The 16,683-nt window shown below is 53.4% G+C and overlaps 1 protein-coding gene across 7 annotated transcripts in view; it reads left to right on the top strand.

The window, feature by feature from the left end:
* The window catches only part of EMID1 (EMI domain containing 1), a 40,338-nt gene extending 23,961 nt beyond the window's left edge, over positions 1–16,377 (top strand). For 3 of the 7 annotated variants that reach the window (XM_053669612.1, XM_053669609.1, XM_053669606.1), the window contains 4 exons: positions 347–409; positions 512–556; positions 6,107–6,151; positions 15,583–16,377. In XM_053669612.1, the coding sequence (XP_053525587.1) occupies positions 347–409; positions 512–556; positions 6,107–6,151; positions 15,583–15,840 (411 nt within the window). In that variant the 3' untranslated portion in view covers positions 15,841–16,377. Of the gene's footprint in view, positions 1–346; positions 410–511; positions 557–6,106; positions 6,152–9,232; positions 10,970–10,998; positions 11,084–11,989; positions 12,081–15,582 lie in introns of those variants that run through there. The other 4 variants (XM_053669607.1, XM_053669610.1, XM_053669608.1 and 1 more) reach the window with 4 other exon arrangements.
* The last annotated feature ends 306 nt before the right edge of the window (positions 16,378–16,683 follow it).

The following is a 16,683-nucleotide window of genomic DNA, read 5'->3' on the forward strand; positions in this document are numbered from 1 at the left end:
ACGGAGCGCTGAGTGTGCAAACTACTTTCCATAAAGCTTCTCATTCCGTCCGAGTAACGAGAAGCCCTGTTGTTGTCACCTAAGGCCAAGGACGGTGGAGACACTTGCCCTAGAGCTGTGGCCAGCACATGGCAATCTCCAGAGCAAGGTGGGGGCTGTCCGATTCCAGGGCCACAGCTGTGAACACCGAGCTGTGTGGACTTCTCACTGCATGACCGTGATGGGATGTGTGAAAGGCCCAGAGGCGCAGGCTACGCCCCGCTCCCTCCCCACACCTCTGCCCCCAAGCCCCTGTCCACTCTTACCCTGCCCCAGCACAAGGCTGAGGCCCTGTCTTGTTACTCAGGGACCCCCAGGCCCCGCTGGACCCAAAGGAGTCTCCGGACACCCCGGAGAAAAAGGCGAGAGAGTGAGTACTGAATTGGCCCCTGGGCGAAGGGATCTGGGGAGGCTTGGGGCCCTGGGTCAGACACCTGACAGCTGACTCCATACTCTCCTCCCTCCCACACAGGGACTTCCTGGAGAGCCAGGGCCCCAAGGCTCCGTGGGACAGCGGGTGAGTGATGCTGCCCACCCTGCAGCGCCCCCTCCAGGATCCTCCGTGCACCCTCCGTGGCCAGCGTCCTGGCCCGCCCCGTCTGGTCCAGGGCATGCTCCGGTCTCCTCTCTCCCTCCCGGTCTCAGGGTCCTGGCAGCCTCTTAGGGTCAAGCCACCTCCGTCTCAAAGGATCTGTACCTGTTTCTCTCTTCCTCTGTCTCTCTTTCTCCGACGCCTACATTTCTCTGTTTGTCCATCTCTCTGACTATAATTGTGAATTTGTGTTTCTTCCTTTGGTTCGGTCCATTTTTGCTTCATCTGTTTTCTAAGCTTTGTTGATGGGTGCATACACATTCAGGATTTTATTGTCTTCTTGGCCCTTTTATCTTCATGAAATGACTGTCTTCCTCTCCGATAATACTCTTTGTCTTGAGTTCTACTTTGATTTTTTTAAAGATTTTATGTATTTATCTTTAGAGGGGAAGGGAAGGAGAGAGGGAGAGAAATACCAATGTATGGTTGCTTCTCGTGGGTCCCCCACTGGGAACTGGCCTGCAACCCAGGCATGTGCCCTGACTGGGAATTGAACTGGCAACCCTTTGGTTCACAGCCCGCACTCAATCCACTGAGCTACACCTGCCAGGGCTATTTATCATTTCTAATACTCTCTTTACCCTCCTATGGGTCCAGATTCCCACCCGACATCATTTTTCTTCAGCCTAAAGAATGTCCTTTAACCTTTCTTGTCCTGTGGGTCTGCAGACAGACAGTCCTCACTGTTTTTGTTTATCAAAGCTGTCTGTATACTCAGTGGAAGAGATATTCCCACTGGGTATAAAATTATAGGTTGGCCTTTTCCTCCCCGTTCAGCACTTCACAGATGTTGTCCCATGGTCTCCCAGCTTACCCGGCTGTCACAGTGTCTCAGGAGCAAGTGGCTGCCGTCCCTGTCCTTGTCCTCCTGCACATGTTTTCTTTGGCTTTAGAGATTTCTCTCCGCCCTTGGTTGCAACAGATTGATCACGATGTAATTGGCTTTTCTTTGTGTTCATTGAGATTCCTGGATCTTTTAGGTTGCTAGTCTATTTGTTTTTGCTGGTTGCTTTCTTTTGTTAAATTCTTTTTTTAGAGCATTATTTTGGGTTCGCAGCAAAGTTAAGCACGAAGTAGAGAGAATTCCCACACTCTCCCTGCTGCAGACATCTCGCACCTCGGTGGTACATGTGGCACAGCTGGCGAGCCCCCCTCGGCGTGTTATTATCACCCGAAGTCCGAAGTTTACACGAGGGCTCACTCTTGGTGTGTATGTTCTGTGCCTGTTGACACACGTGCAGTGACACACGTGCACCACTGTCAAATCACACTGAACAAATTCCCTAAAAATCAGTGTTTCGCCCTCCTATCAACATTTCTCTCTCTCCTTCTTCCTCTCTCTTGAAAATCAATACAAATGTATCCTTGGGTGAGGATTGGAAAAAAAGAAAAAAGACTGTGGTTTTTGCGTTTTAGTCTGCCTTGTAATTTTTGCTGAAGGACACGATGTCCTGGGTGAAGGGAACTGTGATCAGTGGGCGGGAAGGCGCCAGGGCAGGGAGAGGCGCTCCGCAGTCCCACACGAGGGCTCGGTCTCTGGGCGAGCCCGGGCCCCTGGGCTGGGAACTTCACCAGCACTTCTCAGTTGTTTCGCCCTTTCCCCCCTGAAGCGGAGCAAGATGGCTAGAGGGCGTTGAGGGCGCTGCGGGTGGGAGGGTAGGTTCCTGCCCCTGTGTGGAAAGGTACTTCCCTACCCCCAGGGCCATTCAGCTCTGATTAAGACCCCAAAGGTTAGGCTGTGGTAAAACAGTTTCTCCAGAGGGCAAGCCTAGTTAAGACCAGGATGCTCTGGTACATTTCAAGACACTTCCTTTTCCTCTCCCCTTGCTGAAAGCATGAGGGGATTTTTTTTTTTCAACTCTTGCTGTATGGACCTAGAAGAGGTCCCAGAGGTAAAACTCTCAAAAGTGTGGAGGCCTTCCAAAGACCGGGCCCCCTGGCATTTTTAACTCTCAGAATGGTCCGCGCTGAGCCCCAGAAGTTGATCGATGATGTTTAGGGTTTCTTATCCTGGCACCGGCTCTCCAGCGGCTTCTGCCCATCTGTCTCCGCACGTGGGGAAGCAGAAGCTTGCCCTGTGCTCACTTCCTCGGTGGTTCTAAAACGTGAGTGGTTGGGTTTCCAGGTTGTTCAGCATCTTACTTGTTAGGACAGAATGGTGACTCATGAGCTCTTTTTAGGCTAGACCAGAAACTGGGCATTTGTTTTGTTTTTACATCAAATTTGGAAAGAAAACTGATTCATATTTATTCCAACATTTTTTTTCTGTTCCTGTGCTTGTTTATCTCCTTCCGGGACTCCAGGTATATACTTCATATCCTCCCACAAATTCCTGAGGGTCCGTCAGTTCTTTAAAACATCTTTCTATTTTCTGTGGTTTAGTTGGAATTCTTTCACTGACCTGTGTTAAAGTCCATTGATTCTGTCTTCTGTTATGGCCAATCTTCTGTTAATCCCAGTTAATGAATTTTTTTTTATTTCAAGTATAATCATTCTTGTGTCCGGGATTTCCATTTGATTATTTTTTACAATGTTCACAACTCCCCTGAAATTGCCCATCCCATCACCCATTGTATTACTTCCACTAGGTTCTTTTTTTCTTTTCTTTTTTTCTGACAGAGGGGAAGGGAGGCAGAAAGAGAGAGAAACATCAATGTGTGGTTGCCTCTCACGCACTCCCAACTGGGGATCCAGCCTGCAACCCAGGCATGTGCTCTGACTGGGAATCGAACTGGTGACCCTTCGGTTCAAAGACCAGCACTTAATCCACTGAGCCACACCAGCCAGGGCTAGATTCTTTTTTATTTTATTTTATTTTTTTATTGATTATGCTGTTACAGTTGTTCTATTCCCCCCCTTCATTCCCCTCCACCCTACCCCCCATCCCCACCATCACCCCCCTTTAGTTTATGTCCATGTGTCTCAAGTTCTTTAGATTCTATATTTCCCATGCTATTCTTGCCCTCCCCCTATCTATTTTCTACCTACCATCTATGCTACTTATTCTCTGTACCTTCTCCCAACCTTCTCCTCCTCCCACTCCCCTGTTGCTAAACCTCCTTGAGATCTTCATTTCTATGTTTCCACTCCTGACCTAGCTGTCCTTTTAGTTTGCTTTTGTTTTAGGTGTGGTTGTTAATAACTGTGAGTTTGTTGTCCTTTCACTGTTCATGTTTCTTTAACTTCTTTTTCTTAGATAAGTCCCTTTAACATTTCATATAATATGAAATGATGATGAACTCCTTGAATTTGATCTTATCTGAGAAGCACTTTATCTGTCCTTCCATTCTAAATGAAAGTTTTGCTGGATAGAGAAATCTTGGTTGTAGGTCTTTGGATTTCATGACTTGGAATACCTCTTTCCAGCCCCTTCTTGCCTGTAAGGTCTCTTTTGAGAAATCTGCTGACAGTCTGATGGGGACTCCTTTGTAGGTGACTGTCCCCTTAGCTCTTGCTGCTTCTAGGATTCTCTCCTTCATTTTAATTTTGGCTAATGTAATTATGATGTGCCTTGGTGAGTTCCTTCTTGGGTCCAACTTCTTTGGTACTCTCTGAGCTTCCTGGATTTCCTGGAAGTCTATTTCCTTTGCCAGATTGGGGAAGTTCTCCTTTATTATTTGTTCAAATAAGTTTTCCACTGGTGGTTGTGCCTTTCCCCCTTCTGGTACCTGTAATTCGGATGTTGGAGCGTTTAAAGATGTCCTGGAGGTTCCTAAGACTCTCCTCATTTCTTTGAATTCTTGCTTCTTGACTCTTTTCTGTTTGGCCATTATTTGCTTTCTTCTGGTCCACTCCATTGATTTGAGTCCCAGTTTCCTTTTCATTGCTATTGGTTTCCTGTGCAATTCCATTCATTTCAATTAGTTTCGCCTTCATATATTTGTCTAATTTGTGGCTATAATCAACCAGTTCTGTGAGGATCCTGATCACCAGTGTTTTAAACTGTGCGTCTGAGAGTTTTGCTATTTCTTCATTGCTTAGATCTATAGGCTCTGGGGCTTTGAGATCTTCTTGAGCCATTTTTGGTCTGTTTGCGCCCTTTAAGTGTGAGAAGCAGCACCTTGGACTCCCAGGTTGCTGGGTTGTGACGCTGTATGTGGGGGCGTGGTCAGAGCGGGGAAATGGCGGCCCCCTCTGCTGTTTTGAGCCGCTGGGTGAGGAGCAGAGGCTTAGGTGGTTCACCTGGGTCGGGCCACTCAGATTCGCTGGGTTATGACGTTGTATGTGGAGGTGGGGTCAGAGCAGGGAAATGGCGGTGCCCTCCCTGCCGCTCTCTGCGGGGACCGGCTGGGTCCCGGTCCAATCGCCCAGTCCCTCGCTTGTCTATCCACGCACCTGTGTGTGACCACAGTCAACCCGCAGCCCTGCTCCCTCGCTGTTTCCCCGCGGTTGCTCGCTTGGTCGCTTGCTCGGTCGCTCACTAGGTCCAACCCTGCGCCTGGATTCCGCACGCCTGAGTCCGTCTGACCGAGCTTTCCTGTGCAACCCTGCTCCACCAGCTGCTGGTTTCGCCCCTTACTGGTCAGGCTGAAGAATTTGTTGTTAACAGACTTCCGAAAAGTTCAATTTTCTGTGTTCTGGCTCTGTTTTCTGTTGCTAATATTTAGTTGTCTCCAAACTTGGTTGTGTGAGAAGGCATGGCTTATCCACCTATGCCTCCATCTTGGCGGAAGTAGGGCTAGATTCTTTAATGTAGATAATTTAATCTGTGTCTGCTAAGCTCAGCATCTGGGTTGGATGTGGATCTGTTTCTGCTGACTGATTTTGCTGTTGAGTACAGGCCACATTTTCCAGTTTCTTCACATGTCTAATAATTTTTATTCCATACTAGACCATCTAGATAATGTAGAGAAGGGACTCTATTATAGGGTGAAGGATCCCATTCTCTTCCTCGGAAGAGTGTTGACTTTTGGCCTAGGGTGTGGGTTGGACTCAGATTGGGACTTGAGGTTGGCCAGTTCACGGACTATCCAAGGGTTAAAAGGGAGTCTTTATGCAGATGTCATTCTCTGTAGTACCTCCCTGCTTTCAGTTATTGCCTCTCAATTTCCTCCTTCTTTGGCAGTCTCCATTCTCTTCAGCCCCCTCTGACCCTTCAGGCCAAAGAACCTAAAGCTTTCTGCTTGAGCTGTCTGCTGGACAGAGGGGGCTGGGGTATATACCCTTCAGAGGAAAAGCTAGGTGGATTTTTCCCAGCGCCATTTTCTTCTTTCAAAGGCCAAATGTCCTCCAGTTTCTGGCTGTTCTTGATCACTTTCTGTGGCCTTCAAACAGTTATTTTCTGCATTTTATCTAGTGTTAGTCCAGTACAAGCTACTCTCTGTCTCTCTCTCATTATGTTTCTCTCTCTCCCCCCTTCCCTCTCTCCCCCCTTCCCTCTCTCCCCCCTTCCCTCTCTCCCCCCTTCCCTCTCTCCCCCCTTCCCTCTCTCCCTCCTTCCCTCTCCATTGTTTCTACCTCTATTTCTCCTTGCAGGGGGAACCTGGCCCCAAAGGAGATCCCGGTGAGAAGAGCCATTGGGTAAGCTCCAGCCCAGCACTAATTTTCTGCTACCCTCTCTTGCCTTGGGCCTTTGGGAAATTATTTTGGAATGGGGGCACCCCAGCCAAACCCCCATTGCAAGCCGCTGTCCCAGGGAGGAGCCCGGACAGTCCTCAGCCTGAGTGCCCTCCCTTGTCCTATCCCTCCCAGTTGGACAGGGCCAGCCTTATCAGCAGACCCCATGCTCTCTCTCTCTCTCTCTCTCTGTCGTCATGTCCCTGTCTCCGCCTTCCCTCTGCAGCCTTCCCAGGCCAGGGTGACCCTGCCTGCCCCTCCTGGGCAGTTTGGGCTGACCCAGTCCAGACTGCATTCCCTGCCTCCACAAGCCTCTCCAAGCAAGGGCTTCGGCTTCTGCTCCCCAGTCTACAGCAGAAAAGGGACGCAATAGCCACACAGAAGAACAGTCAGGGGGCCTTAGGAAAGCCACGAAATGTCAGAAGGGAGGCATAGAAATGCTGAGGTACACAGGAGCCCATGGTAAAGGTCCAAGGGACCTAGATACCATCATACACATAGGGAATCCATGAAGCATGGAAAGAGAAGCCTAGAAACTGTCCTGTAAATATGTGCATGATGAGTGAGTTCAGGGGACCAAGACTCCACTATGTCCAGGAGACCTATAATTAACATGAGGTCCTAGACACCGTCACATCCATTGGAGACCAAGGATGAGCGGAAGGAGATGCCTAGAGACTGTTGTAGTCACAGGAGAGCCATGAGAAATGAGGTGAAGAGAACAAGAAAGCACCACACACAAAGGAAGCCCATAACGAATGGGAAGGGAGGCCTAGGAACAGTCACATACACAGGAGGCATAGAGTAAAGTGGGAAAGGGGACCTGGAGACTACACGTGGGACCCTGGAAATCTTCACAGTCATTGGAGACAGTTGCAGTGAAGGACTTTCAGGGCTTAGAAATCTACCCACCCAAAAGACACACTGGGGGAGGACCCAAGCCCCAAAATGCAGGGACTGGAAACCATCACTGACATAGGAGACATTTGGAACATGGACGGGATTGGGGCGGACACTCCTACAGGAGACACAACTGGGAAGCTCTTTTGGAGGCTGGTATTGTAACTTCCTCCTCCACTCCCCCCCCTCCCCGGCCCCTCTCCCCGGTGCAGTCTGGCTGGGCCGTCCTACTTACTGGCAGGCACTAGTTAGTGAGGGCACCCAGCTCCTGCCTTGCCCTCTCTGCTCCTGATTGTGGGGTCAGCGATGGATACAGCCGTGGGAGTCCCCGACCCTGCACGAGTCCAACCCCGTGTCTTTCCGTGACTTCTGGGACCCTGCTACCTTTCTGGCAAGCCCCTCCCAGCTCCTCCCTGCCCCGCCCCCTGGGTGGCTCCAGAGCCTCTTAAGCATGATTCCAGCAACGGCATGAGCTGGAGCGGGGTCAGGTAGACCTGTGCGCGTCCAGCCCTCTGCCTCCCTCAGCTGCTTCCCTGGCCTCTCCGAGGACATTTTACACCCAGCCCAGGAAAGGTGGAGCATGAGGTGAAGTCTGAATTAGGCTAAGCAGCCCCACTCCTGCATGGGGATCCCAGCAGGAGAACGGGTGCCTGAACTACCCAAGGTCAGGACCACCTGTGAGAGGGGCTCCAAGAGGTAGCAGGGCCCCTGCCCATCCATCTGCCTCCCCTTCGCCCACCTGCACTTCTGCCCCTGCTTGCTGCCTGCCTGGGAGGGGGCCTGCTGGGTTGGGGGCTGCATGAGGCTTTGTAGGCTAGGGGAGTAGTTCTGTTGGGAGCAGATGGGAATGAGGTGCAGTGTGGGGAGGGCCCGGAAGATTCCTATACACATTTTACTTACCAACCCCATCCACTTAGCCAAGCTTTTTAAGCAAACTGACTCTGCTGTGGCTCAGCAGTGACACCCAGTGGCCATGGGCATGCACTGCAGGCACTGCTAGGGAGTGACTGCGCTGAACCAGCCCATATAGAACAAAGCTCACACCCCTTATTCAGACAGGAAAAATGGGGCCCAACTCTACAGAGCGAACTGTAGTCAGAGCTGGAACTGAAGCCCAGGCTTTCCAGCAACCAGGACTAGGGGCACCAGCTAACATTCCCCCAAACACCTCCTGGGTGGGTGCCAGGCTCCAGGCTAGGCACTGTGGACATAGACGTGATTTGGACACAGTCCCCACCCTCAGGGTGGTCACAGTGAAGTTGGGGGGAAACAGACTAGTAACCAGCAGAGACAGGACAGAGGGAGCTCAGCTGTGATGGGGGAGGACTTAGCATCCGCCTCCAGGAGATTAATGCTGGGGCCTGAAAGATGCATTGACCAGGCAAAGGGTGTTCGGGCAGAGGAGCAGGAGCATCATATGCAAGTTCTCGGGGGGGCAGATGTCAAAGGCTTTCATGACTTTGTTCTTTGTGAACTGTGAACTTTGAACTTTGTTCTAGTGGGCAGTGGGGAACCATTGTAATAGTTCTGAGCAGGGAAGCGACATGGTAGGGAGATGCCCCTACTGCCGTGTGGAGAGTGGATGGAAAAAACAGAAAGCGACTAGGCACAGGCTGTCGTGGTCACCCTGGCAAGAGACTGTGGGGGCAGCGGAGAGGGGCAGATGTCAGTGGAGCTAAGAGACACGTGGGTGCTGGTTTGGCTGTGAGGGGAGAGTGAGAAGGTAAGAGACACACACAGTGAAGGAGAGTCGTGGGAGGAGCAGGCCCCCGCCAAGTTTCGCCCATGAAAAACGGGAGATGTCTGGACGATGGCCCAGTGGGGGTGTCCCACAGGCCCCGGACGCTCAGGCCTGGCCGGGAGGGAGGCGCGGGGGTGTCATCAGTGCCAACAGCAGGCCCCCCATCTGGGGAGGGAGCCAAATAGAAGGCTCTTTTTTTTTTCCACATTTTTCCCCAAGATTTTTATTTTTAAAATTTTCAAATATGCAGAAATGTTGGTACAGTGAATATTATTTTTACCTTCCTCTAGACTGGACGATTACTATTTTTACCACATTTGCTGTATCTCTTTTTATATCTTTACACACGTTTTTTCCTAATCCATTTGAAGACAAGTTTCAAACTTCATCCACGTCTCCCCTAGCACACATCAGCATGTATCTGGAAAGACGGTGGACATTCTCCCAAAGCGCCACGATACCACCGTCACACCTAAGAAAGCTGACATTAATCCAGTGAAATGACGCCATTTAATACATAACATATACTTGTTTTGTCAGTGGTCCCAAAGTGCCTTTTATGGCTTTTTTTTTACTTCTAATCAAGTTTTTTGCATTGCACAGCGTCGTCCCGTCTCTAGCCCCTCTCCGCCCAACGCAGGCCTCCTCCCCCGCTTTTCTTTCTCTTTGTCTCTTTTCGACTGTTCAGCCCCCGAGATTTGTCTGTTTCCTGCTGATGAGACGCAGGTGAAGTCCTCTCGGCAGGGGCACTTCAGGGGGACGTGGTGCTCTCTTACTGCATCTCTGCAGGAGACTCGTGATGTCAGCTTGTCCACTGTCCACGCCGGGAGTGGTTTAACATAATTTCTGAAACTCATTCATTGTTAGCTCCTCTTCCTGTGATGCTTGAAGAGGGATTACTTTAGTGGACAGCCTGTGGTGACACTGTGACTGTCCCCCAGGCTGCAATGACCAGTCAGTGGCCTAAGGGTAGCTCAATCCATGTGATGTGGACAGGACACTGGGGTCATATCAGACAGTCACAGCAAGGCCATGGCGGGCTCACGAGTGTGTTAGTAGATCTCTCAGTTGTTAGATGTGTGTGTGGGGGAGGGAGAAGCTACTTTAAAGGGCTGGATTGTCCTTACAGCAACATGCACATTGCCCATCACCCCTTCACTTACTCCGTACTGAGTAAAGGACCTCGAGAAAGACTTCCGGCTGAAAGACAGTTGGAATAGCTATTTGCTGTACAAGTGCTCTGTTGGGGTTGAGGTTATCAATAATGCAGACCTAGCTGAAGTCTGGACTAGGAAAGGAGGAGAGAGGGAGTATGAGTTTAGGCAAGACCATGGACCCCATGCTGGGGCAGGAAAGGACAGAAAGATTGGGAGCAAGAGAAAGTGAGTGCCAGCTGCTGGTCTCTGGCATGAACCCCCCCCCCAGGCGGCAGCTGGCACTACTTGGGAGTGGGGAGCCCCAGATCAGGGAGGCCTGGGAGGAAGGTGGCTTTGTGGACCCCCTGCCACATCCCTCGGCCTGGGCGCTAGGGATGCTGCTTAGAAAAGAGGGTGGGGCTGAGGGCCAGGCTCCAGGATCTGCAGACTCTGGGCCTGGGGCAGTCAGAGCCTGGGAGGGTTGTGCTCAAAGTGAGAAGGGCTGGGGAGGGGGCACCAGGGCCAGACCTCAGTTTTGCCAGCATTCCAGACACAACTTCCTGATAGCAGTGCCACTCAAACATGCTCTCATTTTACTTGTCCATATTCCTTTTGACGTGAATGGAAAGCATATTGGTAAGTAGCCTGATCTCACTGATGGAGGTGGGCAAAAAGTGTGCCCCATCATTAGAGATGATGGAGGCTGCTTCACAGCAGCCTCCAGGGCACGTTCTGTGGCACATTCCACACAGGCCCTGGGACAGCACCGCTGCCCTCACCCGTAGTGCAGCAAGGGCGTGGGGAGGAAGCAGCCAGCTGGGATCCATCAGGACTTATTGAGGGGGCTGCTTCTGCCTGCTTTGTCCCCCTCCTGTCCTTTCCTGGTCTTGCCCTGGCTGTCCATGGGCCCTGGGCTGTGGCAGGGGGTGCAGGCTGCGGGTGCATGACCAGGGTGGGGCATGGGCCACTGACAGGCTTTGCAGGGCCCCCTCCCCTGCCCCCTTCACGGCTGCATCTGTCTCTTTCCTCCACAGGGGGAGGGGTTGCACCAACTACGCGAGGCTTTGAAGATTTTAGCTGAGAGGGTTTTAATCTTGGAAACAATGATTGGGCTCTATGGTGAGTAGAGACAGACAGACGGACAGACAGCCCAGCCCCTGCCCACCAGCCTCCCCCAGGACCTCCAGGGTGGAGCTGCCTGGGCCCAGTCTTGAGGCTGGAGAAGCTAAGACCACCTACCCCTCAGTGACTGGGTCCCTACCCCACAGGTGAAGGGGGGGCCTTAGAAACCAGGGCCCCCACCTCTGTGGTCGGACCTGGGCTTCCAGGCATTGTGGGTAACGTGGCTTCCAGGCCTGCAGGGGAAACCACAGGTGACAGACTTCGAGTTTGGAAGTTATGCGCAGTGAAGCCAAACTCCAGACCAGCAGGGGATTGTGGGTAACGGAGCCAGAATTGCAGGGGGTTGTGGGTAATAAAATCAGAGCCCAGCCCACAGGAGGATTATGGGTAACGGATCCAGACTTCAGCTCTAGAGAAATCGTGAGTAACCAAGCCAGTCTCCAGGCCCACAGGGACAATAGGTTGTGGAGCTGGACTCCAGAAATGCAGGGGACCGTTAGTGATAGAGTCAGGCTCAGGCCCCAGGGGATTCCGGGTAATGTACTGCCCACCAATTCTGGTCCTGCTTCACCCATAAGCCCCCAGAAGCTTCCAGGGCACGCCTTCCTGGCCTCAGCTATCCCCTTCACAGTTTCAGTTTCCTCTCTGGTCCTCCTTAACCAGCCCTGAGCATCTGTTTAGGGGCCTGAGAAAGCTAGACCCTCACCCTAGGAATTCACCCACCAGTTCTCTACCCATCACCCATCTGGTCACTTGAGGAGCCAAGAAAGCCCTGTCCCCACTTAGAAGGGGAGATCAAGAGATTCATACCCAGGCTCTTGGCCCATACACCCTACCCTCGGCCCCCGGCCCAGCCCTCGGAGGCCGGACTCGCACCGTCTGCTCTTCTCAATCTCCCATCAGGCTCCTAGCTTACAGAGCTTCCTGCAGCAGCAGGCTCAGCTGGAGCTCCTGGCCAGACGGGTCACCCTGCTGGAAGCCATCATCTGGCCAGGTAACGGCAGGGTGGGCAGGCAGGGGCAGCCCCTTCCCGGAAGACCCTGGGAAGGGCCTGGGGTCACAGAAGGAGACTCCCAATGCAGGACCCAGGCCAGCAGACACTCATTCGAATTTTAGCTCTTCAACTAGCAGACAGTGCCCGGTACAGAGAAGGTTCTGGTAACTGGTTCTTGTGTGAATGAGCACCTGCTCTGTGCCAGGTATCTTGCCTGCACAGGCTCCAACAGATAAGATATAGTCCTGTTCTCATGGAGTTTAGGCTATGGGAGTACAGGGGGAGCCCTGGAACCTGCCATTGAACTGGAAGTGAGGAATACTATGGTGGAGTGAGTACAGGCATCTATGAAAGCGCAGAAGTGCCACTGGCCCTGGCTAGGGTGGTACATTGGGGAGGGTATCTCAGGGAGGGCTTCCTGGAGGAGGTGTTGCCGAGGTGGAACCCTGACGGGCAGGGGTCAAGGGCAAGTGAACAGGCAGCAAAACAGAATGGGAAAAAGCCAAGCCAGAGACAGCCTAGAGGGATTGTTCCGTGAGACTGCAGAGTGGGTGAACACTTGGGCTACAGGATCTGCCAGGGCCCAATTTGAGAAGGTCCTCGAAGGTAGGTCAGGGAGGCATGGAAGGTTAGACACCAAGTGGGCATTCCTACTCCCCATACCTGGCTTGTCAAGGTGGGGCTAAGGAGGTCTCTCCCCCCATTAAACTGGAGTCTGTGGCTCACTCTGGAGAGAGGCAGGCATTGGCTGCCCTCAGGGCTGAGCCCCACTCCTTACCTGCTAAGAGGCACCGACAGCATCCCTTTTCTGCCCCATCTCACAACCCAGTCCCTGTGCATCAGTGCACACAGGTCTCAGGCATTGTGTCCAACTTCCCATCCATTTTACAAATGAGGGCACTGAGGCCTCCAAGCAAAAAAGGGCTCAGGTTAAAGCCAAGCCTCCTTCACTCAGCAAAACTGTAGGGTGCACCTACCGAGCGCCAGGCCTGGGCAGGCCATGTGCAGATCCCAAGGGTACCTGCCTTGGGGCACTGCCCATCAAGTGGCAGGAGATCCTCAGTATCTACAGAGAAGAGTGTCATGGGGTACAGAGGCACCTAAGGGTGTGGGTGAGGAAGAGTCACTTCTCCCTGGGGTATGGGGGGAAGGCTTCCTGGGAGATGGGACACTTGTGTTAGGTCCCGGAAGGTCCCAACAAGGGCACCAGGAGGAAGAGGCGGGAAGGGCAGCCCTCATAGTTTTACATGGGCAAAGGCCTGGAGGTTGGGGTGGGGGTGGGGCCCACTTCCAAAGCCCCTCTTACCATACCACACAGCTCCTCTCCCTTCTGGAAACATAATTGCCCATCTCCCAGACCTCCTTCCCTCTCACAGAGGAGGGACCAAGGCCCTAATCCCAGGCTCTCAGCACCTTTTCAGGTGTCCCCCACCTCCTCTCTCAGGAAGATTGTGGCAGGAGCCAGAGGACCATACTGTGGCTGGGATCAACATCCTGCCCTTCTTCAGCCAGCTGTCACCAGCTGTCACCAGCTGTCTCCAGTAGCCCACAGAGGAAGTGCCGGTCACTTAGGAAGGCCCATGCCCACTCTATGGCCACGAGCCTAGAAGGAAGATTCCACAAGCCAGCTGTGGCTGTGGGCCCAAAAGGGGTGGTGTAGGAGGAGGGGAGAAGGTGGAACCATCCCACTGGCCCATCATGCACGGCAGGCGCTAAAGACCCAGATGGGACTCAGGTTTAGGATGTAATCAGTGGTGGCAGCAGTAACAGCTGTCACACATCTAGCCCACTGGGCTGGGGGACTTACAATGACCACTTCCTGTCCTTACAACCAGCTTGCTAGGGGGATGATGCGATGCCCATCTCACAGACGAAAACAGACTCCCTCAGGGCCATAAGAACAGCAGCGGTAAGGCCAGGGGTCCACGCTAGTTCTGTCCTGGCTCTTCTGGCTCCACTGGCAAAGGTTTGCCGACACCTGTGCTTCACTAGGCCCTGAATTTGATTACGTCAGAGCAGCACCTCATGAACAAACTCACAGTGACCAGACCCACAGGGGACCCGGGTCAAAAGCTCATCATCCCACTGACCAGTGATCCAACACGTACTATGGAAACCACTCTCCACTCCTGGTCACGTTAACGCAGCAAGGGTGTGACAACAGGAACGTGAGCCCACATTCCAGATGAGGCTGAGAGGCCTCTGGCTTGCCCAGGACACAGAACCAGGGTATGGTGGGGCAGGACGGGGCCCTGGCTCACGCTGGTGCCTGAGCCCCCTAATTTAAGGCATGAACTGTCCCTCAACTGTGATGGCATGTGCTTATTTGCCCCACGATCCCCAAATCTCAGCCCAGAGGTGCAGGGGAGGCTGGAACACAGGGTCGAGGCGCCTACCAGTCATGATTAGGAGGGTTGAGCCCTCTCTCCCAGCAGTGCCCTCAGTAAGGGGCCGGTGCTCACCAAAGCCAAGTGTCCCTCCTGTGAACAGGGCTTCAAAGGCTGAGTCAAGTCCTCCACCCTGGGGCTCTTCCCTGGGCCTTGCTCTCCCCCAAGAAAACCAGCCCACCCTCTGACCTGGTTATTTCGCTTTGAGAGGGCCCGAGGTTGCTAGGCACAGGGGGCTTTCTAGGAGAGGCGAGACCTGCCCTAGGTTTCGTAGGATGAGTAGGGGTTTTTTTAGATGGCAAGAATACCCATTATAGTCAGACCTCGGTACTCACTGGCTTCAGAACTCATCAAACCCTGTACTCGTCTCATTTTGATGAGAAAAAAAATATTTCATTGCTCATGTCAGTTTTGGCACTCATCACAAGTTAACAAATTAACGACGAGTACCAAGGTACCGTTTGTACTCATTTCACTCTTGGGGTCCAGCTCATTTCGAGGCTGGGGCACACTCCACAGCCAAACCGGAACTGGCTTCCTAACTACAGGAGTTGGCCAGGACCCTAGAGTATATCTGGAACTGTCCCCCTGCTTTCAGGGGAGAGACAACCGAGGGCCTGACAGACTTCCAGTTTGCCCCGAGCCACAGAGTAAAGCAGGTCAGCGGCACAGCCTGGCCTTGCTAAACCCTTCCCACCAAACCGACCTAATCCTAGGTGAAGTGCGTCCGTTCCTTGGTTTTAGTTTACCCAGCTCTGAAGTGGGGACGATTCAATGCACACCTTCACCCCAAAAATGCAGGGAAAAAAATGATCTGTACTTTTTGTGGAGTGCTCACTACACGCCAAGCATTTCAGGAACATGGTGGGTTCATTTATCCCCGCTCCACAGGAAATCATAGGCCCTGAGTGCTCACGGGCTGGGAGCTGATGACGCCTTGGTGGGGGGACACTAACCAGTGTGCAGACCCCCGTTTTCCCCACAGCTCTGCCTCCTGGATGCCAGGACAGAGTGCACCTGGCCGAGTGTCCAGTCCCCACCCCCCAGGGGGCCAAGGGGAGGTGGGTGCCTCACACAGACCTCACTAACCCAGCCTCTCTCCTTCCCTCCGGCAGAACCAGAGGGGTCAGGGGCAGACCCTGCCGGCACAGGCACCCCCAACCTCCTTCGGGGCAAGAGGGGAGGACACACAACCAACTACCGGATCGTGGCCCCCAGGAGCCGCAACGAGAGAGGCTGAGGGTGGAGGCGGCCCCTGGGGGTGGGCCAGGCCAGGCTTCCCTTCCCAGCCTGGACTCAGCCAGCTGCCTCCAGGGACCGCCCATCCGTATTTATTAATGTTCTCAGGGTCCCTCCGCCTCCTAGGCCTTTAGGCATGGCACCCCGGGCACACCTGCCTCACCTGAGGCTGAGCAGGGACTGGGACCTGAGAGGGAGAGATGGCCCAGGCAGAAGGTGAGGACCTGTTCCTCTCTGCAGGGAGAGGGTGGCAGGTTCAGGGTTTCTGTCTTCCGTCAGCTGCCAAGGCTTCCAGGCCGGCAGGCACTGAGGGAGGCGGAGCTCCGCCCAGCCCTCAGTACGTGCAGGGATGAAGAGGGAGGGCAGTCTCACCTCCCTTCCCCCACACCAAACCTCAGAGGAGCCCACCCTCGCCCCTCCTCTCATCCTCCCCCCAATGTGCTGGGTCCCTAACCTTGAGGTCAAGCTGGCTGCGCTGACAGGGTATTGTGGACTCCTTGTCTCAGTTCTGTCCCGAGCCCCCAGCCACACCCATGTCCCAGGTGAGAGGTGGGGGCATGGAAAGCAAGGAGCCACCTGCTCCCGAAAAGCTTCTGACAGATACGGGGAGATAGGTGTCTGCTGGCAATAAAGGCCCCCACCCTGATTCCCCACCCAGCCTGATCCGTGTGTGCTTCCATGGGGGGGCCAGGGCAAGACCAAGGGCCTCCTTCCTTTTCTCAGTGACCTTCTCTGTCGGCCTGCACAGCAGGGTTGAGGCTGGCCACACAGAGTTAGAGGGCTGGGGCTCCCTTGGGCAGTGGGGAGGCAAAGGGGCAGGTGAGCAGAACAGAGGCGTAGGCCACCCCCACCTGCTGGCCAGGTATCCAGCAACAGCTGTGGATTCTGAGGGGCCAGGGGAGCAAGGGGCTGCCCAACCTCAGGGCAGCTTCACCTGAGCCTGTTCGCTCGATTGAAATGAAACTGACAGCATGGCC

Source organism: Artibeus jamaicensis, unplaced genomic scaffold (genome assembly GCF_021234435.1).
Source record: "Artibeus jamaicensis isolate MK-2021 breed Jamaican fruit bat unplaced genomic scaffold, CSHL_Jam_final contig_525, whole genome shotgun sequence".
NCBI lineage: Eukaryota > Metazoa > Chordata > Mammalia > Chiroptera > Phyllostomidae > Artibeus > Artibeus jamaicensis.